The 12,855-nt window shown below is 38.4% G+C and overlaps 1 protein-coding gene across 2 annotated transcripts; it reads right to left on the reverse strand.

Moving 5' to 3' along the window:
* Window positions 1-7,183: 7,183 nt before the first annotated feature.
* LOC121700490 (interferon a3-like) lies at window positions 7,184-10,096 on the reverse strand. 2 transcript variants are annotated; one of them, XM_042083466.1, is made up of 6 exons: window positions 9,439-10,096; window positions 9,146-9,213; window positions 8,958-9,032; window positions 8,633-8,782; window positions 8,236-8,310; window positions 7,184-8,032 (listed from the first exon to the last, which is right to left on the reverse strand). In XM_042083466.1, the coding sequence occupies exons 2-6, from the start codon at window positions 9,200-9,202 to the stop codon at window positions 7,943-7,945; spliced, it is 447 nt and encodes a 148-aa protein (XP_041939400.1). In that variant the 5' UTR covers window positions 9,203-9,213; window positions 9,439-10,096; the 3' UTR covers window positions 7,184-7,942. The 2 variants fall into 2 exon arrangements, with proteins under 2 accessions (XP_041939400.1, XP_041939399.1); XM_042083465.1 differs by having other exon boundaries at window positions 9,146-9,448.
* Between the last annotated feature and the right edge of the window lie 2,759 nt (window positions 10,097-12,855).

Genomic DNA, 12,855 nt, shown 5'->3' on the forward strand with positions numbered 1-12,855 from the left:
TCATCCATTAGTGTTCTTCTCTACAAATGTCTAATTGCCCCAGAATTTCAAAATGTTTTCAGGTGTACTCTTTTAGGAAAGCCCTTCATTTTATTGTCAAATGTATGCTTGGAGTTTTTCACCGAATGTGACTGGCCAACATGTAGGATTGAAAGTGGCTCAGTGGGATAATGCCTTGTACTGGTGATCCTTAGGTTGAGAATTCAAATCCCACTTGAAGCATTAGTGTTAGAATACTGTTGGGTTGTGGATGTTAGCATACTACAATAGAATGCTGTTGGGTTGTGGAGGTTAGCACACTATAACATTACAACTACTTGTCCATATGGACTTGTAGTGCAAGGCAAGTATAACTGTATAATTATAGGCTGTTTATCTTATTGACTCCGACACAGCTGTAGCCTATAAATATTTGTTATTCTTATAATATTTGTCATTTCTTATACATATTTAGTCAGCTCTTCCACTTGACAGAACAACTCTATATCGGTTAAGGATGTCACGCATGAAACAATGCTGCAGAAACACGAAAATACGAATTTGAGTTTAGTAGGCTATCATTTTCAGTTCCTGTTTATCTATTGCACAATGGGTAATAATTTAAAGGAATCGTGTTGCAGTCTTGTAAATAGTGACCCTGCAAGATCCCTAGTCATTGCAAAATCATAGTCTGTGACTTAAAACTCTACTACTTGTCTTTAGATGTGAGAGGGTCTGAGACTGTAGTCTTTCAAAAATCTTTTCCAAATCTTTGCAAATCTTTCCAAAGTCTGTCAGTGTAAGGAGGGCTTGAGGTGAAAGTGCTGTGGAGAAATTACAGGATTGTTTGGCTCTGCCACCTAACCACACCCAGTTTACCTGCTGGGAAACCCTGTAGCTCCGGAGCAGGGGCTCAGACCATAATAAATTGTTTGCTCGCCCTCAGTTCACTCTTTTGTTCATCTCAACCCAGCACTCCAGTGTGTTCTGCTCTGTGTGCGTCTTTGAGTTAACGTAAGTCATCACTTTAATGACCCTCACTATGACTTTTGTGATGTTTATCAGTTTGTAGAGTAGCTCTGCCATCATGTGTAAAGTTAAGGTCTGTTTGTTGGTTTAGTGTGTTGGAGTCCCATGTGAGAGATGATTAGGTGATTAGGTTATTGTTCAAATGTCAATTGGTTTGTTTGTGAGTTGGGATCTGTACTGATTTACCCCATTTCACTGATTACTCCATTTTCTGTTTGTTTCCTCTTTGATGCAGCACACATACAAGTAAAGAACAAAAGAACAGATTAATTGAAACTCAAATAAAGTTAACTTGTGTTGCACCGAAACCTGCTATCTCTGTGTCATCACTCCATACCATTGAGCCTTCTGACCGAGGCTCTGCCTGCTCGCCACACACTCACTTTACCTCGACCCACATCGCCCCCTACAGTTCCTTCAGTTGGGTTGTGGAGGTTAGCATACTAGAATAGAATACTGTTAAGAATACTGTTGGGTTGTGGATGTTAGCACACTATAACGTTACAGCTACTAGTCAGGACTTGTCACGCAAGGCAAGTATAACTGTATAATTATAGGCTGTTCATCTTATTGACTCCAACACAGAGCCCACCCCCACCCCCTTTCACCTACCACCACAAATACAATTCCATTCTGTGGGAAACACTGCCTTCCATTATCAGACCCTTCATCTTATCCATGACAAATGCATAGTCCTGTAGAATAGAGTATTGTTAGAATACTATTGAGTTGTGGAGATTAGCGCACTAGAATACTACTGTTAGAATTCTGTTGGGTTGTGGAGGTTAGCACACTATAATAGGGTATTGTTAGAATACTATTAGGTTGTGGAGGTTAGCACACTATAATGTTACAGCCCAGGGTAATCCTAATTTTATGCATCAAATTTATTCCAATCCAACTCAAAAGTTTTGAACAACACAAAGTGAAGGTTTTATCCAGATCAAAACCAAGAATAGATTATGTGATCTAATCCAATTTCAGGATCCTTGTTTCCCTTTGAACAACCCATTTTCAAGATTTGATCCAATCCGATAGCCGAAATCCGGTAACTGAAATCCGATAACCAAAATCCGATCACGTTTCTTTTGAACAATTGTGCCCAAACAATCAAAGCATATGTAAAACTAAAAAGCTATGCTACCTCATGTTCGTTTTGCTCGGACCCCGTAAATCACCGCTTGCTGTTATATTTATTATTATTATTATTATTATTATTATATGATTTGTGAGGATGATGTCACATCAAACATCAAACTTTTTGATGTGAGCCAAAGTTTACCAAAAAGTTATCAGCAGAATATAGCATTGGTGTGGTGTAAGTGTTGGTGTAAGACACTAACAACACCAGGTTTGATGGATCATGTGGCAGAAGGATATGTTTAAGTAGGCTAGCCTATGCATTGCTTTGACTATCTTATATATCAGTTGCAAATGACAACAGGTCAGTCTACTGTACATGTCTTTCATAGGCTGTTATTTTTGTTAAGTGACAGATGTGTCCAATAGGTTCCTTTAAATATTTGTAACCACTTCATTTTAAAATGTGCTTGTTCTATGTGTTCTATTTTAAGGGAGATATAGAACATATTTATAATATATAGTGTAGAATATATTTGACTGCCTCATAGCATTGCATTTCACATCATCAAAGGGTTAACCTGGCATGAATTCAAGATCAAAGGAGGACCCAAAAGAGAAACCTTGGCAAGTGACTGCACAAATTTAATGAGGCAAATTAACATGTATTAATTCTGACCTTGTGCTTTTCCGACAGATGTCGGCAGCAAAAAAGACAAAACAAAGATGGCGATAGGACAAAGTGATTTTAAGGGACCTGAGAGATTTGACATATTGTCGGCTACCTGTATCATCTGTGCCCGCCCTGGACAAGCTTAGCCGCACCAACCAACCCCACTTCCCCAATGATTTTGAACACTAATTAAATGTAGGCCTATATTATAAGTTTTACAAATTATACAAACAGTGTAGCTTGCAAGACTAGGTCTCATTATTTTTTACTCTTATGAGACAAGGGTACACTTTGAAATGGGTCTTACATTTTCCTTTTTGGGTGCACTGACTTTGCCATGACGCTCCTGTTCTATAGATACACTGAACTGATTAAGTTCGGGAGAAAAGAGATAAAAAGCCCACGTACACTGAAAACTGATTAAAGTATAAAGTATATATACTCTTTTGATCCCGTGCAATTTGGTCTCTGCATTTATCCCAGTCCGTGAATTAGTGAAACACACACAGCACACAGTGTACACACAGTGAGGTGAAGCACACACTAATCCCGACACAGTGAGCTGCCTGCATCAACAGCGGCGCTCGGGGAGCAGTGAGGGGTTAGGTGCCTACTGGTCAGGGTTCAAACCAGCAACTCTCCGGTTACAAGTCCGAAGTGCTAACCAGTAGGCCACGGCTGCCCCCATGATTGACTGATTGTCACTGAAAACTGAGCGAAACAGGCCAATCAGGATGCTCTCTGTCTTGGATGCGCTCAGGCACACACGCACCACCCCTCTCTCTCCCCTCTGTCGTCTGCGCGCTACACGTCTCGGTCTCGCGTGCGCACTCTTGATCGCTCGCTCTAGATTCCGGGAGATTTAATCTAATTTGCGTGCATCAGGGAAAAAACGCGTCTCTGTTAGCAGCCTAGGCTCCGAGATCTGTACACAAAAACAATTGCTACCAACAAGGGTTGGCAACCCCTCAAAAGCGAAATAAAGTGTTTCAACCAATAACCAATGAGATGCGCGTTTAGAAGAGTTTTAATTGCACGGGAGGGAGGGGGAGGGAGTAATGAGCTAGCTCATGTTTTGTTTGAACATCAACAGAAGTGACGTATCCCCGCTATCGCTGATACAACCTTTAAGGGTTGTTTTAAGGACATGTTTGTGCATGCCCATAGCCAGCCACTCTGAAACAGTCAAAGGCGATTCAAAATGAGTCAGAAAGTCGAGACAGGACCCATCGTCAAAATTTCGGTGTCCACCACTCTAGTTCATCCAAAACAAACCAGAAAAGGGACTTAAGGGTCTTTAAAGGTGCTCTAAGCGATGCCACACGTTTTTTAAGCTAAACATTTTATGTCACTTACTGCAAACATCACCTAACCAACCGCTACCTGTCAGGCTCCAAAAACGGCAACGAAAACAACCTGAGCAAACCTAGCCCATAAAAACATAACAAACTGTTCCAGCAAATCACAGACGAGATGTGCGTTTAGGAGAGTTTCAATTGGACGGGAGCAGCACGGGAGGGAGGGGGAGGAAGTAGCGAGTTATAGCTCTCTGTTTTGTTTGAAAGTCCACAGAAGTGATATTACCCAGCATCGCTTAGAGCACCTTTAACACACGTTTGTTTGTCTTAACAGGCTCAGAAGGCATGTGATGCTTTGCTTCTGGTTTCTTCCTCCACTGTTGGGGTTTTTGCCTCCACTGTTGGGGTTTCATCCTCCTGCACCCAGCCTAATAAAAAATGATCATGGCCACTTCACTGCACAAACTACTGTACCTTACATCACCCGGATGGATGCCTTGTTTATAACTATCCCATGGCCTGTTTGATATGAAATGTATACATTAATTATGTGCACTGCAGACTAGAAAATAAATAAAATTGTACTGAACATAATGTGTCAAATGAATAAGACAAAGTAGCATCTCACTGATCAGGGGTAGGGAAAGATATGTTCAGTTTTAACAGAATGAGTAAGAATAAGCATGACACAGTCACAGTCAGTGACAAACACAAGTGGATGCTTGTGACATACAGTACTGCATTTTGTTGTCTTTGTACTTGTACTCTGCACTGGCACTGGATTTTGTGTTTTTTTACAGTATTCAGAATAATTTCTCTTCCTACCACATTTAGGTTTCATTTTACCTGACTGAAAAGGACACTACATTTGCATCTACATTGTATTTTACAACATAACCATGATCCTATATCATCCTCATAGAATCGCTATTGGGCACCAGTGTGACCTGTTGTGATCTGATGCATGATGGTAATCACTGTGGGGTATCAGACCCTGCAGCCTGGCAGGAGCCAGAGAAGTTCTACAGCCTTTAAGCACCCTGCATATAGGCACTGACATGAATGCTGTCACTGGCCACGCACATCAGAGCCAAAAAGTTTAACTGAGCTATACAAATGGATTTCGCTGTACTCACCACAGGGTAGGATTTAGGGTTCATCCACATCACCACAGGCCAGGAGTTTAGGGTTCATCCACAACAGGAGTTTAGGGTTCATCCACCCCTGTAGATTAATCCTTCGCCAAAGATGTCTGGTTGTTTGCTGCCCCCTAGTGGATATTGAACAATATTTTGTAGCAGTCATGACATAAGGATGTTGAAGGGCCACTTCATTATCAGAAAATTGCATATTCAAAGTGCTTTGCCATGCTCAAACTAAAGCTAATTATATAACATTAAAGACTATAAACATCTTACAGTTTTTCACAATTGCTAAAACACTAAACTCCATTCTCTGAACCAAATGCTCAGTTGCCTGAACACATTTCTTGAATCAATCACCCTTTTGCCAAAACCTTAAACAGTTTTCACATATAAAACACAATTTGCAGATCTCATATATCTCTTTTTTCAAAACTCTTAACACATTCTCATGCAATAAAACACATGTTGCATTGTGGTGCACTTGTGATGCATAATGGTAACCACAAGTTACCAAGAAAATACAAAGAAAAGCACCAATACAAGAAAATACAAAGAGAGCACAAATGCCATACGTTGAACACAACGACTCATTAATCACACTTGTTTCAAAGGATGTAACACAACCAACACAAGCTAGTTGAGAGTGTAGCAGCTTGCTGAACAGCAGGTTCACATCAAGGACAGAAACTTTTAGTGAGGCATTCAGAGTACATTGTAGAGCCTAGGCTTTAGACTGCAATGTACTTCTCATTTACAGTACTGAAATATGTCGTTTCCAGTATGCATTTTTTCACAATTGCTAAAACACAATTTTAAAAATCTTTCATTCTTTTCTCAAAACTGTAAACACAAACCCCCATTCTCAATACTTTATGTTTACTGGATTTACAGCAAATGTTGAATCCACTGAGTTATTAAATTGTTTTGTTTTGTTTTTTAGATGAAAGTTGCATTTACTGTAAACAATGAACATTTCTCCTGGAGCTATATGAGCTGCCCTGAACACTGTGTTCCATTTTTTGATCTTTAATGGCTGCTAGTGTTTTCATTTTGACTGCTTTTTGAGATGATCTGAAGACAAGTATTTAGTTTTGAGCATACTGTAGGTACTGTAGGCTACAACTGCATGTTTTGAGGCGATTGTTCAGTTTTGTTCAGTTTTGCAGAGGTTTTTTGAGATTTGAGATTTGGGGGTTGTGTTTACAGTTTTGAGAAAAGGGTGGAAGGTTAAAAAAAAATGTGTTTTAACAATTCTGAAAAACTGTAAAAGGTTAGACTAGATGCACATATCAAATGGTAAAGTGATGTTTTTTATCACTAATTTTAGTTGGCATTGACTTCCTCTCAGCTGTAATTGAAAATGTAGATTGACTGAAGCATTTTTTAAATGTGATTGTGCAATCTCCTCTTAATACAAGTACATTTATACACAGCTGATCCTGAATTGTCATTGTCATTGTCATTGCAAGTGCCTCTTGATTAATCACCCACTGGATACTGTTTTTAGAATTGATCTAGATTAAGTGTTATTTAGTATAATTTGTATTTTTGTATATTTAGTATATTCTTTATCTTCTACTGTCCTTTTTCTGCTGTTAGTGAATGTGTGTGTGATGTCCTGATGTCTGTATGCTACTGAGACCTTGAATTTCCCCTGGGGGTCAATAAAGTATCTACTGTATCTATCTATCTTAACAAATTGTCTCAGGGATGTGTTTACCTGTATAAGGCAGGAATGTGTGTATTTTACCTGGTTTTCATAATGTAATAACTCCTGACTGACATCTCACTGCTTGTCAATGAAATTAGTGATGCACCATTGTGACAGTTTTGTACATTTTCTCCAACTAAATTTACCAAGTGTACATTTAATTTCCAGAAGCATGCCATATTCTGCAAAGTCAGTCTTCTCATACTCACACACACACACACACACACACACAAGTTATGCAATTAAAATTGACTAAATCCAATAAAGCTAATTGTAAGAAGAGGTTTGCATTTAACAATTTGTCATATGTTTTTATTGAAATATAACAAATCTGCATCAATTGTGTTGGAGTGTACAATAAATAAATACATTAAATAAACCATGATAAATAAATTAGATCAACATAATAATGAAATGAATAAACCAGTTTCACAGAACATCATCGGTCGGATGGATAAATAATTTAAACACTTGATAAATGTTACCATATCCACATCATATGTAACATGCACAGCTCTATAAATTCATTACACAATCATTGTAAACTAGAGCGTTCAGAATACAAAAAGGGTTTCTATATCAGTCACTTGTTTTGTTACCATACACCATAAACAAATGAAGCCATAAATAAAATCAACATAGATAAATAAATTGAACAGTTTTACAAAATAAATAACACATACAGAAAGTCATCAGTCTGATGAATTAATCATGTTAACACCTGATAGATGTAACCTTCACCACCTCATGTTAACTTAAAGGGCTCAGAAAATACAAAAATATATGTATCAATTGTCTGCTTTACTACAGTATATAAATAATACAATCTGGTAGACAAATAAATAAATTAAACAGTAATGTTTAAACAAATAATAACTTTTACATCATCATTCTGATCAATAAATAATTGTAACACTATATAAACCTTGACCACTTCAGAATCATGTTAAGCAGAAAGTTCAGAGTACATTAGTAGTCCTGGTGCATCCTCAGTCCCATTGGCTGTAGCTGTGGCAGGGTTTGGTGTTTAGAGGCGTGTGCTGGCCAGAAGGTCGACCTTCGTCAGGTGGTGGTGAACCTCCTTCCTGATCAGCTCCCAGGCCTTGGCCTTGTCCTCCTGAAATCACAAGTCACACCACTCAATATACAAACTCTATATTTCTGTGTGTGTGTCTGTGCTTGTGTGTGCGCACTCGCCTGTGTGTGTGTGTGTGTGTTTGTGTGTATGTGTGGTGTGTGTGTGTGTGTGTGTGTATGTGTGTGTGTGTGTGTGTGTGTGTGTGTGTGTGTGTGTGTGGTCAACCACACTCATCAGCTCACCATTTTCCCCAGTGTTTCATTTCTCAGTTTCTTGAAATACAGGTGCAGTCTCTTATTCCCTTTAGTCTTACTAACCTGGAGGAGGAAGAAAGGAGTTCATGAAATCACCAGTAAGTCATTCATATGTAGTTGAATAAAAATGTTGCAATCTCATCACAACTGCTACTTGATGTGAACAATTACCAGAACACAACTGCTAGTTAAATAGTTTAAACTTTAACCTTTTACGGACACAGCTCGAAAGCTGCTAAGATACAATGTTTCTGTACTAAAATGCCTTCTAGTGTGCAGTCAGTATGGAATTGGTGTTCACAGCGTAGCATGTTCACAGCGTAGAATCACAGATTCTCATAGTGACTTATCGCATATAGAATACAGGTTATTCAGTTGTACTCACACATGACTGAGTTGCCACCAGTTGTGTGTCCAGGGTGCTCATAAAGTCCTTCAGCTTCTTCTGGTCCCAGGCCACGGCGGTCACATTCTCGTCCAGCAGGAGTGACACCTCGTCCAGCACCTGGGCTATGAACCAGATGATCCTCTCAGGCTGTGGGGACAACGGGAGGAGTCAAGACAGCCATCAGTGATGAGACAACCATCCCAGAATTCAACAGGGATACCATTAAGTGTAAATGAAAAGAGTCCATCTCAGTTGTCATGAATGAAAAGCTACTTATTGTCAAGCATCTGATTGTTTGTTTATTGCTTTAGTTTATGTTTACCTGTGACTTCCTTGCAAGTCTGTACAGCTCATCAGGGAAATTAACTCCCACACTGTCCTCTGTTATCTTCTCACCCTGTAAAATCACAGAATTAAAATTAAAATTGAGATGTCAGAAGATTTTCATGTTAGTTTTAGTAGCCTAAAATCACACCATACTGAATATCAGACTTTCAAAATAACACCTACCATCTCTTCCAGCAAGGTCAAATAGTTCCTGCTATACTGTGGGAATTTATGCTGCATCCATGGACAACCTTGAGTCAGATGCAGGATAAGCATCAAAAAAGTACACACACTGAAGAATGCCTTCATTCTGATATTCTTTAGCAAACTTTGTAAATAATGTAAATGACACAACTGTGTTTACTGGAAAAATACTGCTCAGATATAATATTCCTGGTTGTGTTCTACTGAATTCCAATGCCATGGTGCTTGTTAGTCTTAGAATTTATACTGAATATATCGAATTCAAAACTTACCCGCATTTCACTTTCCGACGCACCTGTAGACGTACAGGTGTGGGAGGCGCACGCAGCGCAAACTTCCCTGCTGTCCGTTTGTGCAACGTCACGTTGTGCGTTCTATATCGGACAGTTTAAACGTGGATCATGTTGGCTATTGATCAATAACACTGATGTCAGATAAACTGCAGACTTAAATATTTGGATTTGGACATAAAACATTGAATGAAAAAAAAAGAAAATGTGTTAAGACAAATGCGAGATGATTCGCCTTCCACAAACCATTAGCACTTAGTTGCCTAAAAACATAGGCCTATGCATATTGGCCTAATAAATTATTTGTGAGAAATAGGCTACCCATTCTGTTATAACATATTTAATTAAAGTAACTAGGCCTAATCTCAAATCTCCATTGTAATCCAATGAGAGATGACGTTTAATTTGCTTTCATTCAATGCTGGTTTGACCAATCACGAAAGACTTGAGGTTAAGTGGGGGTGGGGGTTCACCTTAGAAAATCCACACATTTCGCAGGTACCGGTAGTTTAGCCTACATGTTTCAGTGGTAAGTAGCCTATCTAACAAGACAGATGACGACCAGCATTTTGATTTTCGATAGCCTTCGCCAACGCTGCGTGCAATGTGATTCAGTAACTTACAGTAGGCTAGGCCTAAGGGCGGGACTTCCTGAAAGTGAAAGCTGAAAACCGAAATTGAAAGCTCCATTGTGTCATTCGGATGATGCAGAATCTCTGCCTTCACATGCTTGATTATGTCATTTCATAAATAGCAATAAATAAATTGTGTTGTTGTATACAGCCTATAATTAAATGACATAGCCTACTACGCTTATTTGAGACATAAATAGCCTAGCCAGAACGTGGCAGCTCATTTGAGAGTTTCTAGGTTGCCAGCATTGCAACCTAGAAACTGTAAATCCATCGGAGTGATTTACACTTAGTTTGTGTTATGGATGATATTGAGCTGGCCTGGTCTTATTTTAAAAATACCTTTTTAGCCATAGTTGACAAACATGCCCCTATTAGAAGATATAGAGTGAGGGGTAGAGATAATCCTTGGTTTAATGACTCTATTGCAACTGCTATTAGAGACCGGAATGAAGCATGGATCAAGGCAAAAAGATAATAATGATAAATGTTGGTTAGATTATAGGGTATTAAGAAACAAATGCACACGATTAATAAAAGGTACAAAAAGTGAATATTATCTGAATTTAATAAATTAAAACCTTAATGACCCTAAAAAGTTTTGGAACGCAATTAAATCTTCTTCAGGGGAAGTGCCATGGCACCCTCCACTATCCCGGAAGTTATAAAAACAAGCCAGGGTGAAGTAAGGGGTAAACAAAATATAGTAGATACTTTTAACAAGCATTTTATTAATGCAGGAATAGCTACTCAGTCAACACTCCCAGCCAACCCAACAAATTGTGTAACCCCCATTACAGACTCGTCTAATGCAAGTTTGAATAATTTCAACTTTATTTCTATATCTGTCTCTGAAGTACGAAAGGCACTGCTGGGCCTGGACCATAAAAAGTCTGCTGGCCCAGACCAGATTGAGCCATATTTCCTCAAAACTGCTGCAAACTTAATTGCTGGTCCTATCTCCTCCATTTTCAATCTTAGCCTGCACAGTGGTTCAATTCCCAAGTCATGGAAATCTGCATTTACTCCCACTTTTAAAAAGTGGAGACCCGTCGGTCTTAGACAATTACCGTCCAATCTCCAGACTATCCGTCTTGGCTAAACTATTTGGATCTCTTATAAATGAGCAATTAAAACATTTTTTAGCTGACAACTGTATTTTAAGTCCTACTCAGTATGGTTTCCGACAAGGACACAGTACAATTACTGCTATAACCTCTGTTGCAAATGATATTGTTAATGCTTTGGATAACAAAAATGTGTGTGCTGCTCTATTCATTGACTTATCTAAAGCATTTGACACCGTTGACCATAATTTTCTTCTGCAAAGACTGCAAAGCATAGGTTTGAGTAGCACTGTGCTAAATTGGTTTTCTAATTACCTGAGTGATAGATCCCAGTGTGTGGCATTAGATAACTGTATAAAGAGGAAAAAACGCACGCACATCCCAATCTAATCCTGGGTGCTGGACAAAACACTTACGATGAGAAAGAGGGAAAAAAGTCCGCAACACCAATATATGCTCCCAAGTTATAATTTATTTACCGACGTCTGATGAAGGGCTTGAGTTGGCCCGAAACGTCACGGTAAATAAATTATAACTTAGGAGCATATACTGGTGTTGCAGACTTTTTTCCCTCTTTCTCATTAGATAACTGTACCTCATCCTTGCTAGAAGTAAAAATGGGTGTCCCCCAAGGATCAGTTTTGGGTCCTATATTATTTTCTATTTATATAAATAATTTATGAATTTAAACCAAACTAAGGCTCATCTTTATGCAGATGACACTATCTTGTACACCTCTGCCAAGTCATTGAAAGAATCAATTCATAATTTACAGGCTGCCTTTAGCCAGGTACAAACATCTCTGGTAGGATTAAAATTGGTATTAAATGCTAAAAAAACAAAATCAATGGTTTTTACACATTCTCATTCTCCTATAGATTTGTCTATTTCAACACAAGATGGTACCCCAATAGAGAGAGTAACTTCCTACAAATACCTAGGTATTTGGTTGGATGAAAAACTGTCTTTTGGGGTACATATTGAGAGCCTTTTAAAAAAACTCAGACCCAAGTTAGGTTTTTATTTTAGATTAAAGAAGTGTTTTCCTTATTCAGCAAGGAAAAGGTTGGTGCAGAGCACATTCTTATCAGTGTTGGACTATGGTGACCTCATTTATATGCACTCCTCTTGATCTTTATTAAAAAAATTAGATGTAGTATACCACTCATCCTTGCGTTTCATTACAGGTGCAGCAGCCAGGACTCACCACTGCATTCTGTATGAAACTGTATAATGGTCCTCCCTCTCCCTCAGAAGGAAGTTCCATTTATTGACTTTCATTGCTAAAGCTCTAATGGGTAAATTACCACTCTACATTTCAAATTTGCTTTCTTACCATAATAGTGTTTACAGGACAAGGTCGTCAGAAAAAATATTATTAGTTATTCCATCAACAAGAACAGAACTTGGTAAAACAGCTTTCTCATCATATGCACCTAAAGTTTGGAATGAACTTCAAAACAGCCTAAATCTTGAATCAATTCCATCTTTCAATACTTTTAAAAATCTTTTAAAGTCAACTCTGACAGAACAGTGTAATTGTTTTTAACTGGTGCCCTTAAATGTTGTATGTCTGTATTAGCTTAAGTTAAGTGTAATGTCTTGATTGTGTTTGTATAGTGTATGTACAGAGATTTGTGGTGTAGTATGTAACCTTTGTCCTGTCTTTTATGTATATATATATATTTTTGTAACTTTTT

This window comes from Alosa sapidissima, chromosome 24 (assembly GCF_018492685.1).
Source record: "Alosa sapidissima isolate fAloSap1 chromosome 24, fAloSap1.pri, whole genome shotgun sequence".
In the NCBI taxonomy this organism is placed as follows: domain Eukaryota; kingdom Metazoa; phylum Chordata; class Actinopteri; order Clupeiformes; family Clupeidae; genus Alosa; species Alosa sapidissima.